The sequence below is a fragment of the Mauremys mutica genome, chromosome 8 (genome assembly GCF_020497125.1).
Source record: "Mauremys mutica isolate MM-2020 ecotype Southern chromosome 8, ASM2049712v1, whole genome shotgun sequence".
Taxonomy (NCBI): domain Eukaryota; kingdom Metazoa; phylum Chordata; order Testudines; family Geoemydidae; genus Mauremys; species Mauremys mutica.
This window is the reverse complement of record NC_059079.1, coordinates 7132141-7152962: the sequence shown is the minus strand read 5'-3', so window position 1 is coordinate 7152962 and position 20822 is coordinate 7132141. Positions and strand designations below refer to the sequence as shown.

Sequence of the window (20822 nt, the reverse complement as noted above, 5' to 3'; positions counted from 1 at the left end):
CTCTATTCGACATTGGTGAGGCCTCATCTGGAGTACTGTGTCCAGTTTTGGGCCCCACACTACAAGAAGGATGTGGAAAAATTGGAAAGAGTCCAGCGGAGGGCAACAAAAATGATTAGTGGGCTGGAGCACATGATTTCTGATGAGAGACTGAGGGAACTGGGCTTGTTTAGTCTGCAGAAGAGAAGAATGAAGGGGGATTTGATAGCTGCTTTCAACTACCTGAAAGGGGGTTCTAAAGAGGATGGATCTAGACTGTTCTCAGTGGTAGCAGATGACAGAACAAGGAGTAATGGTCTCAAGTTCCAGTGGGGGAGGTTTAGGTTGGATATTAGTAAAAACTTTTTCACTAGGAGGGTGGTGAAGCACTGGAATGGGTTCCCTAGGGAGGTGGTGGAATCTCCTTCCTTAGGGGGTTTTAAGATCAGGCTTGACAAAGCCCTAGCTGGGATGATTTAGTTGGGAATTGGTCCTGCTTTGAGCAGGGGGTTGGACTAGATGACCTCCTGAGGTCCCTTCCAAACCTGATATTCTATGACTTGATAAAAACAATGTCCTGGTAACAAAAGAAAAATAGGGAGAAGATCCCAGTGAAATGACCTAAGTGGTGGTGTGTGCCATTAAGAATACTCCTGGTGCTGTAAAAGAGACTGCAGGGAAACACAGGACTGAAGGGTCTTTGACTTTTAATAAAATAACCACCAGGGTTATAAAGCCAAATTATTTCTAGGAAACCCTCCTGTAAAATCACCCTAGATTAGGGTCCTGAGCCATGACTGGGGTGCCTAAGAACTATGATAATACAAATAAATAATAAAAGTTCTATTAGTTCCACCTACTCAAATGCTGTTATTCTTCCAACCATTCACTGACCTTCTCTAGAACAGGCTCTCGTGTAAGGATCTTTGAAAACCGAGCTTATGCTCAGCAGTTCTGTAATCAGGATAAATCACCCCCAAGTCTATCACTAATGAGCATAGGTACATCATCACTCATTTAAACTTGACTGCCTTTTATGAGAGACAGAAAAGTATACAATTACATTTTTTGTTAAGGAAGTGTTTTATTTCATGGCAGCTTGGATACTTGTGCATTTAAAGATCAAAAGCAATGAATGCTCCTGGTTGCTGAGGTTTCTCTGCTAATGCATTCCTGTTGTATTTCCAGATCTGGGATGAGAAAGCTCAATTAGCCCACTGGGACAGTGTAACAATTTGACACGACCATTTATTTTGCCAGAGGGGGAAGCTGAAAGGTGGCCGGGGGGGTGGGGGGGAGAGCGTGATCATATATTCTGCCTATTTCACAAGTGCTGGTTCCCCAGGGATGCTGAAGGTTTCTGCATATTACTCATTAAACGACAGCAGAGATGCCCCTGAATACGCCAGCGTTTTACTACTAAAGATGTTGGGAAGCTTCTGAACTGCATCTACCGAGAAGTTTCCCATTTAGCTTGGGCTTTGGGTTTTAAACAGCTGGTGGGGAAGGCGTAGCTCCTCCCAGCTCAGTCCTGTTCCTTGGCAGAGATGATGGAGCTTCCCTTATTTTCAGGCCATCACTTCTGCAGTAAAGTGAACAGCAGATGCAGTCTAAAACTCTCTGTCTCACCTCGATTTTTCACGTGCCCTGCAGCCCCACTGAAATCATGCCTGTAGGCAGGCCTATGACCTTGATGAGGAGGGTGGCATATCCCAAAGCCTTCCCAGTTTTCTTTCCTATTCTAAGCTCTGCATCCATGTGACTCTCCTTCCGTTTGGGAAGGGATAAATGTAGCTCCTTCCTGAGCCACTCCTTTGGTTGGCCAGAAGGGGTCAACAAAGAGCAGCCAGAAGCACAAGCCTCATCTGGGGCTGATAAGGGTTCCTCTGCAATGCTGCTGCATTCTGCTGATCATTCATGCTCTTGTGACCTCAGTCCACCAATATATATCTATTGTGTGTGTTTGTGCAGGTGCTGTTTGCTTTGAACCAAACCTTGCTACAACATGAAAGTCTACGAGCAGGCAGCTTGCAGGCCCCATACACTACTGAAGATCTCATCAAGCATTATAACTGTGGAGACCTGAACGCTGTCATATTCAATCATGATACTTCTCAGGTAAGACCATTTCCCAGCTGCCACTGAAGGCTAGGCATGAACAAACTGGCTAAGAGGTATCAGTAATTATGATGATGTTGATGCCCGTGTCATAGAATGCCCGGCCTTAAGATTTTAAGTAAAGGTTCTATCCTACAAGAATCATTGATCCAAATGTTCCCTATACTGTCACGTGTTTGAAATCAAATCCCAGATTAGCATCTAATTTCTGAAATGGTCCCTGTCTCTATAACGAGACAGGTCAAACATCCCCTAAACTTAAAAATCTGTATCTAGTTTTCAATTTTGCATCCTCTGCCCATTGAAGGGTTAAAGTACACCAGCTGTGTTCAAGAAAGGGCATCCTCACCACACCTCTGTAAGGTAGAGAAGAATTCCATTGTACAGAGAGGGAAACTGAGGCATCCAGCAATACTTGCCCCAGGCCACATAGGGAGCCTGTAGTAGAGCAAGGAACAGAATCCTGATTTTGTGAGTCCCACTCCAGCCCGTTGACCATAACCTCATCTTTCCTTACCCCGCCCTTCTCGTTTTTCCTGTGCCTCTTGCTCCTTTTTTGTTCTCCACGTCTCTCAATTGTCCGGGGAGAGAATGGATTTTACCTTTGAGTTGTTTTATGCATGCTTGGCAGAGGCGGGGATGACAACTGAAAAGCTTTGCTAGGAATGTGTCCAAACAAAAGATGGAGTGAACCTTATATAAATAGGCTACAAGGCTAAATAACTTCTCAAACATGCTATAATCCAATAATATTATATGCGTCTGTTGCAGCCTTCCAGTCTGTGTTGGTCTTAGTTATCTGGTGCTAATAAAGACTTCCAGTGTAGCTGGATCCTTCTTTGCAGACCAGCTGATGGCTGGTGGCAAACTCTGAGAGAGTGTGCTGGTTTTATATGTATATGTTAATTTCTTTCTCTCTGCTATCTGTGTGGAGACAGGATGTTTCTTAGGCCATCATCTACTGCTGCTCTGATGCAGGGTGACTTAGAAAATTGAGCACTGGACTGGGACTGAAGAGGACCTTCTATTCCTGGCTCTGCCACTGGCTGGGTGAACTTGGTCAAGTCACTGCCCCGCTATGTGCCTCAGTTTCCCCACCTGCACAATGGGGATAATGGGACGGACCTCCTTGGTAAAGTGCTTTGAGATCTATGGATGAAAAGCACCGTATAAGAGCTATGTATTATTATTGTAACTCCAACAGTGTGTGACTTCCATCTTAGCTGGGTCTTACCTGCACCTGGGGAATAGATGAAGGGTCTGTCTCTTTCTTACACCTTGGCAACACTTGTATAGCTTATCATGCCATTTGAGTCCCACTGGGATGCAATTCAGTCATTTCCATGGCAACCACATATGATGCCTTCAAAGGAGGACCAGACATTGATAAAATGAACTAAGAAACACAGATCCTTTTGTCAGTCTAAGTAGAGGCATTAGAGAACCTGTCATCCTTTCAGGGCCTGATTCTGACACCTTTACTCCTCGTGGGTAGTGCCATACTGTGTGAGGAGTCACTGTTTCTCAGTGGAACTCTGGGCACTGGAAGGTGCTACTCAGCATGCAAGAACGTGGCAGAACTGGGACATTAATGCAGCAGTTCTAAAACTGTGTTCTATGGACGACCAGACTGGAGCCCCTAGTGGAGAGCCATGCATTGGGAGGTTGGGAAAGAAGTGGTCCAGAGGGGAACATTTCTCTACTTAACGTGGTATGCAGAATGAAGGAGCTGGAGAACCAACGATGCTGGGTACCATTGAGAGGGCAACCAGAGGTGCCATCTTTCTAAGTTGCTGGGAGGTGCTCAACCTCCACTCCGCACCAGACCCTGCCCCCACTCCACCCCTTCCTCCAGCCCCAAAGCACCCATTGAGTTGGTGCCTATGAAGACAACCATAATAACTAGTTGTTGTTTGTTTGTTTGTATTATCATAGCATCTAGGAGTCTAAGTCATGGACCAGGATCCCACTGTGCTAGGCTCTGTACAAACACAGAACAAAGATGGTCCCTGCCCCAAAGAGCTTACAATCTAAACAGAAGACAAGAGATGATGGCGGATACAGACAGCTATATGGGGGAGTTAAAAGAAACAATAAGGCAATTTAAGTCAGCATGATAGGCTGAGCTACCAGCACACCAGCTGCCTAGTTATTAGCTAATGTTTCTGGAGGCGTCATGGCCAAGGGGTTTGAAGGAGTGCAATGAAGTGACTTTCTGGATGTTAAAGGGAAGCTTCTCCGAAGCATGAGGGGCAACATGGAAAAAAACCCATGAAGGGGCTTGTTTAGCCTTCCATCACCCACTTGTTACATTTTCAGTCAGAGGTGGGAGTCGACCCTTTGATACTGAATGAGAGATGATAGGGTCTTGAAAGAGAAGACAAGTAGCTTATGTTTAGAACTGTAGGGTCAGAAGGGACCGCAAGGGTCCCTTTGTGTGTTGATGTGTTAGAGAAAAGGGTATGAGTGAAGGGCTGCAAAGGGAGGATTGCAAAGGTATTTGAGGTAAATACATGACCATTTTACAGATGGGGACCCTGGAGGCTCAGAGATAAGTTGGTCAAGGTCAAAAGGCAAGCGACAGAATCAGGCATGGAACCTAGCTGTCCGTCTCGTCTTATCTTTTAACCACTATAAAACAGTATAGTCTCTCCAGCGATATATCCGTGTTCCCTAGAACAATTTGCAGCTGTTCCCACTGATTGCAGTGACACATAGGAACTCTGTGTGAATAAATCACAGATGCCTGTAACAGGCCTGCATTTTAGACTAGCGAGGAAGAGAATGTTTTTTTAAAAGCTCTTCTCCTTGCAAATTCTAGGATCAAATACTGCATTAAAAACATGCCATTCAGCATCAGGGGAAATAAAAGTTCCAAGCAACATCTCTCGCCAGAGTCCCACAGAGCAGACAGTTAGAACAGATTAGGCCACTTACAAGCCAGGGAAAATGAAAATACCATAGAATATTCCGGGCCACATAGCAAAATGTTGTCAGTGACAAAACTCTTGTTGACTTAACCGGGGACAGAATCGGGCCCAATACTTCTCTCCTGTGTTTTTTTTGTTTTTTTGTTTTTTTTAAAGGCAGATTTGGATTTCAAATGTTTCATAAATGACAAAAGGATGCACTTTGAACTACTCAGGGTAGCTCCAAAGCTTATGTTCTAGTTGGGTGCTTTTTTCAAGCACGCATGGAGATGCCATGTGATTTGGCTACCAAATTAGATTAGACTTTGTGAAGTATGTCTAAAACATATCCTTTTACTGGAGCACACAGGATTCTTGGCTTGAATTTAAGCAGTGTGGTTTCTGATGGCCTGATAAGTTTGCAACCCTCCCCAGGATGTTATGTACAGAAGATGATAGGCCTACAAGTAGAAAAAGACTATACGTTCCGAAAGCACAAGTATCATTACTTAAATTTCTGGGTAAATGCAATATTTGCTAATCCTGATGGTAGAATTGTCAGCATTTTTGGAAGACGGTACTGTTCTTCTGTAACATCTGACAGCTGGGGCAGGATTTCAGAGCTCTAGGCTAGTCCATGCAGCTGGTACTAAACTAAATGCACTGTGAAATGTCACCTGGAAATAAAACCGTATTGGAGAGAATAGGTTTTTTGGTAAGGCACTAGTTAATATGCAAGAGCAGTAATTCAGCTACCTAACATTTGCAGGTCATGCTGCCATGCAGAATAATAATTTACCCAAGATTTAGTTACAGCCTGAAAGATGCATCTGGGTTTCTTCAGAGAGAGATCTGTCCTACAGAGGAAGAATGGGCCAGTGGTTGGGTCAGTGGAAATATGGGTTCAGTTTCTGACCCATCTCACACTTCATTGAGCAAAATGGGGTGATAGTACTTTGCTACCTCTTGGGGATGTTGTGAGGATAAACCCATTAAAATGCTTGTTGGCAATGCAGGCCACAAGTGCCTTACCTAGATATGGGCCAGATTATCAGATGGTGTAAATTGGAAAAGCTGTACTGAAGTCAGTGGCGCTATGCCGGTGTATGGCGCTATGCCAGGGCTTAGTCCATAAGTGGCCATAGGGTACTGGCTCAGGGTGTTAAGGGTTCTGGGCAGGTAGTGTTCCCTCTTGCCTGATCACTGCTGTCTTTGGTTGCTGAAACTCATGGATAGGGAATGGCTTGGATGAAGAGAGCAATACTGTGGATAATGGCACTCGGCCTCCAAAGCCCTACTTGCGGGGATGGTAGAAGCTGTTTGCTAAAAACCATAAGGTGTTCTAATATTATGGCAATTATTGAAGCCTAAGTAGATGATCGACAAACAACCTGTCTCCTTTGGAAACCTGGATTCAAACATGGATTACAGTGCAAGGTCTGGAATAAAATGAGGTCTCCACATCACAAAAGCACCCTGCGGCTTGTCGGTGTCGGCGGACACTGCAGCCCTCAGGAATGGAAGAGCAGAGGGTACTCCATGTTGGTATTGAGGTGCATTGGCCAGGCAGTATGGGACCTGCTGTGCTGCACTGTTAGATCAAACTGCAGTTGGGGGTCAGGTTGCTTTGACAGAGCTGGGTGAGAGAACATGTATAGAATACTCCTCATTGCTATGCCATATCTCAGTAAATTCAGATGAGACCCTTGCGTTCCCAAGCCCCAAATAAATCCGCCATAATATTCTTTTTTAAATCTATTTTTTTTAAAAGGGGAGAACCACAAAGCCAGCCCTCCCTGCAGTTCCATGACGCTGCCCTCTGTATGGGCGAGCACCATTTCTCCAAGTTCATAAATCCTTAGTTAAACGTAATAAAACGTAACAGGACCAAGCTTACTCAAGTAGGCTATGACACAAAAGTGGAGAAGGAAAAGTATCTCCTGCTTGTACCCCCTTCTTCTAACAATTGATCCTTCTGTGACTCTATCAGTTAAAAGATTTATGGTGGACTTTCTGGACAGAGAGTCAAAATGATATTGAAATGAAAATACTATGATGACAGAGATGGGGTAGGAATGTTCTGCTTTCGTGCTAGACTTTAAAAAAAAGTTCCCTTCCCCTTTATGGAAGAGCACTGTAGGATTTAAGGGGGGTAGCCCGACCAGATTGGATCAATGAAAGGAAGGTGCAAGAAATCTTCTAGTGTAAAATTGAGATCCGCCTCTAGAGGACATTTCTTCCCACCCTCAGGCAGTTAGTACGTTGTTTTAAGATCTGAAGCCTCTGGGGTTTTATCCTTTATGTTATTTTCCTCCCAATCTGATGTAAGTGTGGCTTTTCTCCCTGTTCATATAAATGGAATAACACAGGTTTTTTTAATACCAATAAACTCTTTGGCTTCAGTGGTATCTTGTGACAGGGAATTCCACCAGTGAATTATGTCTGAATTTAATTAGGTGTTAATGGCCAATGTGTGTTAAATTATTGTATATGAATTTGTGTATCAAAGAATTCCTTTTGTCCATTTGAAATGTATTGCCTCTCAGTGTAATTGGATTTCTCTTTGCTCTTGCATTGAGAGAGGATAAATAGGAGGGTCTACTTCTCTTTCTGTCTTCCTTTCCATCCTACCCCCGTCATTACTGACTTCCTATTTACCCCTAGACTCCATTTCAACATCACATAGTCCCTCCTCCCACGTCTCCTGTTCCTTCTCCATTCTCAGCCTTCTCTTGTGTCCTCCCCTGTGGAGCGCAGTGCTGATCTGGCACCGTCATGAGTCCCCACTTCTACACTGCATTTTGGAGCCAATTGCGATTGAACTCGAACCCGCTGAATAAAGTGCCTGTGCTGTTTTATGATGATGGCAATGCAATAATCGTAATTTATGTTTATGTAGCACCTTTCCCACAGACCTGCCTTTACAAACTGCAAGCCTTACTGGGCCTGGTCCAGAGCCCATTGAACTCAATGGGGAGTCTTTCCATTGGCTTGAGTGGGTTGAGGATTAGGCCTGCACTGTGCAGCCGCTCAGTGGGAGAAGTGTCCCCCTTGTATAGTGGCTCTGCACAGTTTCAGGCTCTGCACTCTCCCGAACAATAATAATTCACATCTTATATAGCAGACCTCCAAGGGCTTTACGAAAGAGGCCGGTATCATTATCCCCATTTCACAGATGGGGACACTGAAGCATGGAGACATGACATGACTTGTCTAGTGGCAGGAATAGACATCCTGAGTCCCGTGCTGTATTCACTAGCTCCCACAGCCCTCCCACTAGATTTCCCTCTAATCCGGCCCAGCAAATTGTGCAGCTGGCATTAAGTGCTGTGGCAGCATGCGCTGCGCATCATGCTTCTGATCATATGAAATTTAAGATGTATAAATTTATGTCACATCAAAGGAGCTTGCCCTCTCTACCCCCAAAGAGAAAAGTTGCTGAGTGTCGCTGTACATCACGTTTGTTGTCTATAAATCACTTGGCTGTGTTACATATCCCTTGAAAAATGTTATCAGCGCATCCTGCGCTTAAACCTGTCCTTTTAAGATGTAAAGGTCCTGATCATTTGCATCACCTCATTAATTTGCCTCCGTTCTAGTGCTGGATAAATACAACTGAGTATCTGGCTCGCTTCCAAAGCTAGTCAAGGAAAACTATCTGTGGAATTCCCCGGCTACAATAAATACAAACTGTACAGCTGAAACCATTAAGTGGAGTGTTGACTGATAAGCAGGCCCCAGATTTGTCCGAGGAATGGAGTTTTATCAAGGTAAAAGAAAATAAATCTGCACACCAAAAGCGCAGCTATTGAAACGGGACCGTTTGGAAACATCTTATCACCTTCAGACATAAGCAACTTAGACGAGCTGGCACAGCATCTTGTCTTTCCTTCAAAAGTGATTACTCTTCCCAATGAAGCTCTGCACGGAGCACTGGGCTTCACAGGTGTTGACCCAAAGGAGCTCTGGTTCAGGTTCTAGACAAAGAATCAGTCTTGCAGCCCTTGCGTAGGCATTCGCTCCTACTGAAGCCAGTAGATCTCCCACGATTGGGCCATTATGTCTGGTGACCAGAAATGCTGAACTGAATTGTGACATGATTGTCCAGGGCAGCTCATGCTCCTGAGTGTGAGCTGAAGAGGCCAGCTATCTGCTTCTCTCTGCACTCTGAGGCAGGACACTTTGGGGCAAATACGCTGTTTGCAGAGCCAGTTTGGAAGCACCCGTGCTCTTGTGAGATCACAAGTTCTGCTCCACTTTGTGCCCGAATCAAACCTTTGGATCCTCAGACCCTCCAACTTTGTAGGCTTTTGGAACAAGAACCCAGAGCCAGAGCCAAAATGTGCAAAAGGCCTCTAATTTTTACAATGGGTCAAAGCAAAATACCAGATCTGAACAATCTCAAACTCTGGCGCAAGGCCATGTATGTGTTTTTTGGACATTTGGAGCCATATCCACAATTTTCAGCTTGGGGTCCATCTCTTTTTAATAGCACTGGTCGAAAAAAAAAATTCAGGGGCAAAAAATTAAAATTTCAAAATTTTCATCCCACAACTTTTGAAAAATAAATTGTTTTGTTTATTTTAAACCTTTCAAAGTTCAGAATGTGTTTATTTATTTGGCTTGAGAAATTTTGACTAGGTCTACTTAGTACTATGAGACCAAACTTTAAAGAGATCCTCCAAAGAGACAGAGTGTGGGCTTGCCTACACGACAATGGGTTTGCCAGTATATCTGCACTGATGTAACTAGTGGAGTTCTTCTCCTGGTATACTTAAACCACCTCCTCGAATGACGAGCTATCTCAGCAGAATGAGTCTTTTGCCAGTATAAGATGCATCTACATGGGGTTTTTTTTTTTGCCAGTGTGACTCTCTTGGTTGGGGTGCATGTGTGGTATTTTGGGGGGCGTGTGTTGTTTTTTTTTTCCACACTCCAAGCCAACACAGCGATGCTGGCAAAACTTTTTAGAGTAGACCAAGATTTAGTGTAAGAAGTCTTTGGAATCCAAGAGTATCTGTCAGCCCTGTATAAATTGCTGTAAAGCATTTGAACAGTCCCTTATTTTTAAGGAGCTGGTTTTATGAAGTTGGCCTTGGAAGGACTTATTTAATCCTACTAGTTCAAGTGAAATGGGAAGGACTTGTTTGTTTTTTAACTATATTGTGGCTTAACTATGGGAAATGCTGTTTTTCTTTTGTCTTGTAGCCAGAGGACATTTTTGTCACCTCATTATAAAAAAAAAAAAAAAAGAAGAAGAAGAAAAGAAAAGAAAGAGAGGAAAAAAAGGCATTTGACTGCCCTGACTTGGCAGGATTAGAATTCAAGCATTCCACAAGAATGACCAGAGTTCCACATGTTCCTTGAACACTGCAGGCCAGATCCTCAGCTGGTGTAAATCAATGTAGCTCTGTTGTATTCAATGAAGCTATGCTGACTTACATCAACTGAGAATCTGGTGCCTAGATTTTAATCACCTTGGGGACAGTTGTTTATAGACTAAGGTCAAATCATGTGTTGATTTATACCCTATGCAACTCTGTCTGCCCAGAAACTGGTCACTTTGATCTACCCTGGGGTAATACCATTGATTTCAGTTGTTTCTCCTGGTTTCCACCTGTAGAACTGGAGGAGAATCAGGCCATTTTGGTTTTGGGGGGGACCATTTCGAGCATTTCTCTTTGGGGAAAGGGAGTTTTTGTGACTCTTTCCTTCCTTCATTCCCCATCCTGAAATCCTAGGGCAAAATCCTGGCCTGAAAAAGTACTTGCCAATCTTATATCTTCCAAGAGGTATGCTCCAGGGTGTAGCAGATGTTTGTTTGGCTGCCTGGCTGATTCTAATTGAATTGGTGCAAAGTCCTGGGTTTCATTAGAACAATTCATTATACCAAAACTCTCAAAACTTTATGAAGCTGCAGATGTTCCTGGAAGTGAGCAAAAGAGGCCAGTTATCTTGTCCTTGCTGCACTCTAGGGCCGGACACTTCTGGGTAACTGCCATCCTGTTGCAGAGTCAATTCAGATCCCATGCTCTGGTGGGGTCATAAATTCTACTCTTCCTGGACCTGAATCAAAACTTCAGGTCTTCAAATCCTTCAGCTTTGTCAGAGTTTGGAACAAAAACCCAGATCAGGAGCTAAAATTTGCAAAAGGCCTCTAACTTTCATACTGGATCCAACCAATGTACCAGATCTGAGTAATCTCACTTTGGGTGGGTGACGTGCGTGTCTGTGTGTTTTTTCAGATCTGATGTTGCCCTAATCTATAATTCTTCCTAGCCTGCATTTTGATCTTTGTTTTTTTGTGGAATTTGACAGACCTCTTACAAACTGGATCTTTTGGATTACACTTTTTTTTTTTTGTTTAAAATCAGGTTGCAAACTTTATATAAACATCCAGTCTGGCCACAAACATTGTAATAACATAAGAACGGCCATAATGGGTCAGACTAATGGCCCATGGAGCCAGTATCCTGTCTCTGACAGTAACCAATGCCAAATGCTTCAGGAGGAATGAACAGAACAGGGCAATTTCAAGTGATTCATCCCCTGTCATCCAGTCCCAGCTTCTGGCAGTTGGAGGTTTGGGGACATCCAGAACATGGGTCTGCATCCCTGACCATCTTGGCTAAATGCCATTGATGGACCTGTCCTCCATGAATTTACCTAGGCCTTTTTTGAACCGTTACTCTTTTGACCTTCATAACATCACCAGGCAATGAGTTCCACAGGTTGACTGAGCATTGTGTGAAGAAGTATTTCCTTTTGTTTATAAACTTCCTGCCTGTACAAAACAGATATGAAAAAAACACACAGCCGTTTTCCCTTGAGCCCAGACAACACCTACTCATGAAAAACCATCCTAGCCTGAGCCTTTGCCTGTATCCTCTATCAACCAGCTGCTCTCCCAGTTTGTAGAAGAGGGTAATATGAAAAATACCTTTTTGAAAAAAAAAAATCCTGGCCACAGGTTCCTTGCTTTATTGCCACACTCTTTCCTTTGATCAGGATCCTCACTTGGGAGTCTTGGCAACTCAGAGGCGATGGTTTTAGTGTCGGAATAGCAGAAACTTTTTGTCAAAGGAAACAAAGGGTTTTGAAGAAAAATAGAAAAACATGAACTTTTCCAGATGTTTGCAGCTTGCGAGGGTTTGCCTCAACAGTCATGACTTTGGGGGTTTTGAGGGGATATTAGTAAGCATTAGGGGTTACCCTCAAAACTGAAACCTGACCCTCTATTTGCATATGCTGGAGGCTTGTCATCCTTATTCAATTAATACACGAATCCCAGTAATCCACCCCTAAGTATACATTGCATACTTGGGTGAAGCTTGCAGAAAGGGGCTACGCTTCTTGTTCTGACTGTGTTTTGTTAAGACTTCTTTAATCAAAACACTCATTCAGATAGGGAGGCCCGGCTGCATATTTTGGCATCGCTACCAAAAGGGGGCGGGGGCCGATGTTGATTTCTTTTTCCTTTAAGTGCTTGGAAAGTGACTATTTAACTGGTGTGGAAAAATAAATAGAAAACATACACGGAGGTCATGACTTCTCCAGGATTCATTGGAAGCCTTTTAAAAGGAATAAACATCTCCCCCCTCAAGGTGTTTGTGAGACTCATGGCCAATATTTGCAGCCATTTCCCGCCCCCCCCCGTTAAGCTTAAATTCATGACAGTGGGGAGGGGGAGATGGGGGTTGGTTCCGGTGCCCAGTGTGAGCAGAAATGGCATTAGACTTTCTGCAGTCCCTATAAGGTCACAACTCCAACCCTGAACAAGCCAACTGCTCCACCCTGGGTACTTCTGCTGGGGTGGAGCACCATTGACGTCGCTGGTGCTTGGTGGAGGTCTTGGGCTCTACCCATACAGGGCTCCTCCTAGGATCAGAGCCTGCTGGAGAGGTGGGATCAGTCCAAGAGCTGCCCTCCTTCTCCCCGGACCCCCTGGCAAAGGGATGAATTGGTCTGTGAGATCTGTCACGTTCTGCTCCTGGAGAAGGAGTAATTGAGCATTGAGTTCCCTCCCCAGCTCTTGCTGCCATCTGCATTCCAAAATATATTCGAGATTTATAAATCTAGATGTTTCAGTGCCACTAAGAGACCAAACGAGATGAGAGCAGTGTGGGCTAGTGGCTGGCACACAGGCCTGGGAGTCAGGCACTCCTGAGCTCTGAGCCTGCCACGGACACTGAGTCCTAGAGTTCCCCCTTTCCCCACAGCAGCTGCTGCTCCCTTCCTCTCTCACTCCGTTTCCCACTTTCTCTTGTCTTTCTCTCTCTCTCCCTCCTTCCACCTCCGTATCCTCCCTCCCATAGGGTTCCTGGTGGTGCCACTGAGCCCTGCAACACCAGGGTCATCGGAGCAGGGCCTTCTCCTCCTCCTCCTCCTTCCTTGTTTTTCCCTGCTACTGCTGTCTCCAGGGAAAAGGGACACAGACTTACTAGCCAGCCTGGCCTCCGGCTGCTTTTCAGCGGAAGGGGTGGGGCAGGACGAGCTGACTTTGCCGAAGAGGCAGAGAAGACTGAAAATATGCCCCTTGCTAGTGAAATTTGTTCCCCCAGCCCCATGAAAATGGATGTCGGCCTGCACCGCACAACAGGTTTGAAACACCTGGTCTCAATAGCGGCACTGAGAGAGGTGAGCTGCCCAAGGTCCCAGGAGCAGAGCTAGGAACGGAACCCACGCTGTATGACTCCCCCTGCCGTTCCCGACTGACTAGGCCATTTTGTCGGCAGAGGAGCAGGCAGGTGCCCCCTGTACTTTGCGGTACTGCCAGGTCACTTCCTGCCTGAGATGACGTTCTGTGCTGGGTGGGTGTGTGGGACTGAAATCTGATTAGCAGAATCGTGAATGTGTTTAGTATTTTGAGATTTCTGGCCAATGCAAGTACCGGGCTAGATTTGTGTGTCATGTTAAGGCTCCTATAAACCTCTCCAGCAGCCTGTATGTCAGAAGATCCCCCTGGTGGGAGCAAGCTGTCTTACCTGCTCTGGCTATGCCCTCTTCCACCTCCAGCATGTCCTGGATACATCCTAGACACCTCGCCCGCTGCTTCCTCAGGCCTTTCCCCAGTTCTACACAGCCCCGCACGGTGCTTACCCGCTTACAGCTGTGCAAAGTGGGTGTGAAAAGCCACCTCCCGTGTAAATAGAGGCATAGGATGAGACCTAGTCTAGTATCTAAATGGTTGCCAGTACCAGATGCCTGAGAGGTAAGAACCCCATGCCAGGCAGATGAGGGATAATCGACCCCATCCTGCTTAAGGGAGAGCAGATTTTGAGTGAGATGAAGGAGTAACTGCATTGATTTCTCCCACTTTGCCTAGAAAATCCTTTCACACACCCGGTATTTTATTTTTCCTGTTAAAAGTCACTAATAAATGGAGGATTTATTTGGCTGGTGGCAGGGCGTTAATCTACATCAGTGCCCTGGGCAAGCACACCAGTGTGCATGGCTCCTTTACGGTTTCCTCTTTCTCCATTTTGCATAATAACCCAGGAGTTGATCTGTTTGGAAGCTGCCAACTTTGGGCCATACCAGATTAATTAGCCGCTCCTTTCGGAAGGAAACTCATGGCTCCTGGAGCAGAAACGGTTGAGTCAGCAACAGTCATCATTTCAGCAACCACAATCCCATGTCGGCTTTATCCTTCTCTTGGCTACTCTTATGCTCACAGTCCATTCGGCGTGCACTATTGGAATTCTTCACATTACAGGCTAAAGTAACCATAGATTGTTCGGCCAGATGTTAGAAATGTCCATAAATCAGAGGAGAACAGGTGTCTTCCAACTCCAAGTAGTATATTTTGTAGCACTGGAGTAAAAAAGCAATGCCCCATTGACCTTTGTTAGCAGTAGACTCCCTTCCCTGTATAGGCCATGATAACCATGACTTAAATGTCCGCCTCTTGCTGAAAAACACTGGTATAAATTGAGAGCAGCTCAGCTGGGCTCAAATTGAATCTTACACACTATGACAGGTTGGCAGCCTTTAGAACTCTCCTTGGGGTTTTTAGAATCCTGTTTGAGCAGCATTGTCAATTCCTGTGATTTTAATCGGTGTTTTGCGTAAGGCCCTGGATTTCAATATAGCACGGGTCTAGCCTTTATGTTGCAGAGAAAAGCTAGGAAATGTGACGTCTAAAGGCTCAAAACCCAGAAGGCCAATACAAAGTGGCGATCTTTTTTTAAAAAAAAAAATCTCATGCTCCTTAAGCCAATCTATATGATTTTGGAGGGCTTGATTCATGATTTTTTAATCTTGCTGACTTGGCAATATTGCTTATGGATGCAGGGCTCCTCTGACATGTCCTGTTAATTGAGGAAGGATGGCCTGTGGTTGATTAATGGAGATATCCTGTCTCTTAGAGCTGGAAGGGACCTTGAAAGGTCATTGAGTCCAGCCCCCTGCCTTCACTAGCAGGGCTAAGTACTAAATTTTGCCCCAGGTCCCTAAGTGGCCCCCTCAAAGACTGAGCTCACAACCCTGGGTTTAGGAGGCTAATGCTCAAACCACTGAGCTATCTCTCCCCTCCCACTCAGGAGATCCATGATCAATTCCCTGTTCTGCCACTGACTTTCTCTGACTGGGCATGTCACCTAATCTCTCTCTCTGCCTCAGTTCCATGACTGTAAAATGGGGATACCACACGAGTTCTCTGTTTAGATTGTGAAGTGTTTGGGGCAGGTACTGTACCTTACTGTGTTTGTGTGTGTGTGTGGTGCCCAAATGGTAGGAATCAGGAGTTTGAACCCCACATACAGGTGAAGTGGGATTACTGCTGAGCCATAGTATAGGTGAATTCAATTAGCTTTCAACCAGGCTATAAAGGGGGTTGGAGGAACCTCTCTGAGGCAGAGAGAGGGAACTAGAGTCTGGGACAGAGGTTCTTCAGGGAAAACCCTAAGGACCACCTGGCCTGTGGGGAAAATGCTCAGTCTGAGGTTTGTGTTTGAGTGTTGTACCAATAATGCCCACCTCAGGAAAGGGAATGTATGGTCTCCATAGTGCATACGTTGGCAGCAATGACACTTGTGTAGACACTGGGATGTCTTCAGTAGGGTTTCTCTGTTTTGACACGGGGGTAACTGAGAAGAAGTTTTGGGTCCCTGTCCCATTTTCGTTTCCGGGGCTCGTCCTCCCGAATCACAGATGGAATAAAGCTTGAAGGGCAATAACTCTGACTCACTCCTCATTTTCACCCTGCCAGTCTCACCCACAGCTCAACCCAGGTCAGAGATGTTCCTGCATTAACATCTAACGGGAGCCTTCACTCTTTGCACTTGACTGATATATGGAGACCCAATTCCCATGAAAGCCTTTGGGCCAAACTCATTGGTGACTTTAAAAAGGCCTGATTCTGATTTCATCCGTACTGGTGCAAGGCTACTGGAGTTAGTCCACACAGAGTAACTAGAGCAGGGGGCAAATAGGGTGTAAGTAGTTTAGGAAATAGATCTAAGTGTAGCTTGTCTCAATAGTGAAAATTGCACCATGCTGGTGTTTGCTGGGCCTGATTTTGATTTCACGCTGGTGTGAGTCAAGAGAGGCTCCATTGTGGTCAGTGGTGTTCTACAGGGGTAGATGAGCTCAGGAGTACTCATTTCTATTGTGGCAGGAAAAAACAACTAACTGGAGACTGTAAAAAGACCATAAGTACAGGTTGGGCCTGCTTTGTTTTATTCACCAGTGAATTTGGCTTGACGTGTCTGCACTTACACGTGTCTGAGGTAATTGTTTTCAGGCCGATTTGGTAAATCTCTGATTCTTTGTGTCAGTCCCAAAACTCCTCTAAACATTTAAAAAAAAAAATCAAAACACCCCTGTGAAAAAATGTTCTTCAGTGTTTATAACATCTCAGTTCCGTCACGGCAGGAGCTAGGCCATTATCCCTCTCTGTGTTTTGCTTCCCGATAGTGATACTGCAGGACGTTGTGCTAACGTAACATGCTTCCTCTGTCTCAGTACAGATGTGGAGACCAAGCTGCTATTCTGAAGCTTTATGCGAAGGCTTTTATACTGACTGCTGTGGTAGAACCCAGCTTATTTCTAGATAACCTTTATTGTCACTCAGGCCTAGGGTGACCAGATGTCCAGATTTTATGGGGACCGTCCCGATATTTGGGGCTTTGTCTTATATAGGTACCTATTGCCCCCCACCCCCTGTCCCAATTGTTCAAACTTGCTGTCTGGTCACTCTACTCAGGCCTGTAACCTAGGGATCTTCTTTGACTCAGACCTCTCTCTAGTGCCTCACATCCAGGCGATGGCTAAATCTTGCTGCAGAACATTTATCCTCACAACACCTCTGGGAGGCAGGCCAGCTCTGTCGTTCCCATTGTACAGATGGGTAACTGAGGCACAAAGAGACAAAGTGACTTGTCCGAAATCACACAGGAAGTCTGTGGTAGAGCAGGGACTTGAGCTCAGGTTGTCTAAGGGGGAGGGGAGAATCTGTGATCACACTGGTTTCCCTTGAGCGACATAAATTCTGCCGGCATAATTGCTCATGTGCACAGTGCTATGTTGGTGGGAGATGCTCTCCCATCTGCATAACCCTTCTACATGAATTCTCATACAGCGGCACAGCTGTAATGCCTCTGTAAGCCTGAGAGTGTAGACATGGCCTTAGTCTTAGGCTTGCATCCTAACCATTGTGCCATCCTTCCTAAAGCTCCCACTGACTTCAGTGTTGCACAGTCATGGCTGCAGAACCCCATTAGTGCAAATTCTTATGTACAGCCATAACTTTATTTGCATATCTTCTGACTGGGAGTGTTCACCCGAGTAGAGCTACACATGTAGGGAAGCGCTTGTCTACACATGAAAGTTAATCTGGAATAAAGTAGGGTGTGAATTTAAAATGAATTAACTACTCCATGTGTGGACACTCTGACTCTGGAAGAAGAGTGTTGTATTCCCCTTTAGTACCAACTTTGTATTCAGCTGGCCAGAAAAAAACAGTGTGATCACAGATTCCAAAATGATTGCTGTCATACCATACTGCTCTTGGGCTGTACTCCATTCTGGTGCCCACCCCCAGATCAATAGGACTTCCAGGAGGCTGAATGCTTTGCAAAGGCTTCACACTCAATTTCCCCTTGTCTCTTGCAAAGAACGCTCTCTCCGCATATTGCTTGGCGGTGGGTTTCCTGAATATTTAAATTCTGCTAGTGTAGCTCAACAGCAGGGATCGAACCCAGGACTCTCAGCATCTGTCACTACTGTTTAAAGCTACAGAAGCAACTTGCTTAGCTAGTAGTATTAGTAGGCTGTTCTCTTCTAGCAGCTCACCCAGTAGAGGGGTTGGCGGCATAGTACACACTAGGTGGAGCTATATCTACTTTATCTTGAATCCAAACAAAAAGTCTTCATGGGCCTTCCAGGGAACACTTAACAAGGGGCCATCCAATCCCCTTGCTGAATTCTTGAGGTTGCGCTTTTACAATAACAATTTGAAAAAAAAAATTAACTCCCGACGACGGTTAACAGCTTGCTAATTGCATGCAACTGTTTCTTGAGTTCCTGATCCCTGTCTGGTGGTTAAGGAGGCAAACGGCTCCATAAATCAGCAGGAGCAGCTGCCTCCTTCGAGCCAGGCATGGCGTATGTCACAAACTGTAGAAAGGAACTGCGATACTGGAAGAAGTGGAGATGATTAATGGAGCAGACGTCGAGGCTCGGAGAGTGCTTGCACTACTGTGTGTAGCTATGCATACTTCAATCATTTATCTTCTCTCCTCGCCCTCCCCCCTCTCTTTCCCAAGCAACAGGGCAGTCATGTTAAGTGCGGTGGCCATTAAAAATAGAATAATTTACAATGTGCTTAAGGACCCGGCATGGTGTTACCAGTGATGACTCTTAAATGTGTCCCTTCCTCTTGTTCTTTGGGAGGAGAATGGAAAGGGAATAGGAAACCCAATGCCTGATTTTAAATGACTGCTCTGGCTTCAACAAACCCTTTCCAGTTTAGGAGGAGAAAATCTGGGTTCCTTTGGCATCTGCTCTTTGATCCGTTCACTGTTATGCCAGGCCAGCATCTTGGGTGAGATGAACAAAGGATAGTTTAATGACAAGCCAAGAGCAAAAAATTAAATACAATTAACAAGGCAATGTGTATCTTGATTCTACTAGGCTGGATTATAGTTGGGTCTATGCAGGTGGGGTGGAAATATGATGCACTTAGCTTTCTGCTTGGGCCAGAGCTTCATAAAATCACATATAACCCTAACCCCTAAGTCCTTGTATTTCCTGGACGGGTGGGGAAGGTTAGCTCCAACATCAATGCTAGGCTTGCCAAGTGGGTGGAGTGACGGGGTCCACCATCCGATATAGCCGATCCTGCATCAGTATTTTGCATATGGCACTGATGGACCTGCTCTGGAGGCATCTTAGCTAATTCCAGATCAGGATCTGTATGCTTATATACAGCCTCCATTTCCTTTAGGCAATGGGTTGAAAAGAGAGATTTTTCCAACTTCTAGGTACTGAGCCTTCAGACATTCTTAGATCTGCCAAGATATCATTTCATTGCCCAATTCAACTTCTAAAAGCTCCCGCACCACTGGCTAAGCTCCATTGTTCTGATACCCATTAAATATGGAATCTTGGTGTACAAGGAAATACAAAGGCTTGTAGTATTTATGTAGAACCAATTGATTTATGGCTTTCCTTTACAGTGGAGAGCCAAATGCAGAATGGCCATTATTTACTCAAACCCAGTCCAGGGGATAGGAATCTTCAATGGCCTTTGCCCCTTCCTTGAGATCTGAAGCTGCTGTGCCTTTCGCTCTTGTAGCCAGTAACTTTTTTTTTTTTTGGCCTCTCTAACATCCTCAGATAGTTATTCAAAACAAACACAAAACGAGTCCAGTTTTGAAATCCAGTGAAATTCTGTTCATTTTTTGTCCTTCTTTTTATTTTCCAGTTTCACATTCTCCTCTGCACTTCCCAGTTCAGTCCCAGACCGGTAAAAATGCCAATATTAAAAAGGCATGTTCTTGTGGAATTTCCTGCAATCTGACTTGGGTTGCACACCATGTCTGCAGTGCCGGGAAGTTTGGGCAGCTTAGATAATCTTGGGTTAAGATTCCAATGTTAATTCCAGTTAATTTGGAATAAAGTAGGGTGTTGGATGCTTGGAGGCTTAGCTGAACCAACCCAAGCTTTATTTCATGTTCTCCCGTTCCAAATCCCCTAGTTTCCCTCTGTCTGCCTTTGTATCTGAACTGCAGTATTTCTTTCCATTGCAGCTCCCTAACTTCATCAACACAACGCTTCCTCCACATGAGCAAGTGACGGCTCAGGAGATAGACAGCTACTTCCGACAGGAGCTCATTTACAAGAGGAACGAGAGGATGGGGAAAAGAGTGATGGCCCTTTTAAAGCAGAACGCAGACAAGAGTTTCTTCTTTGCCTTTGGAGCAGGTATGGAACAAAATACCCTTGTTTGTTTACTTATGTGGACAATGTAATTGAAATCAGTGGGGAGGGGAGGGTTCTTCACTGTAAAACTTGGCCTTCAGTATAGAAATCTTCCTCTGGGGGCAGAAGGTCCTTGCTCCCTGACCTATTTCAGGACCTGGCAGTGATGTGGATTGAAACATAAACTCTTTGCACTTACACAATTTATTTTAAATGCCAGCCTATGTTCACTTATTGTTCCCCTCTCATTGTAAATCTGCTCATTTCTTAGAGACTGAGTCAGGACATTCTTGGACTTTACTCGTAGATTTGATACATGCCAGGCTACTTAGCGGCCTTTCAAATCATCGCAGGCTATCTTCAGTGTTCGTGCTCCGGTTTGCTCCCGAAAGG

At 44.9% G+C, this 20822-nt stretch overlaps 1 protein-coding gene across 4 annotated transcripts in view; it reads left to right on the top strand.

The window, feature by feature from the left end:
• Positions 1-20822, top strand: part of TRABD2B (TraB domain containing 2B) — a 388416-nt gene that overhangs the window by 209900 nt on the left and 157694 nt on the right. For all 4 annotated transcript variants that reach the window (XM_045026289.1, XM_045026290.1, XM_045026288.1 and 1 more), the window contains exons 3-4: positions 1951-2097; positions 20258-20432. In XM_045026289.1, the coding sequence (XP_044882224.1) occupies positions 1951-2097; positions 20258-20432 (322 nt within the window). The remainder of the gene's footprint in view (positions 1-1950; positions 2098-20257; positions 20433-20822) is intronic.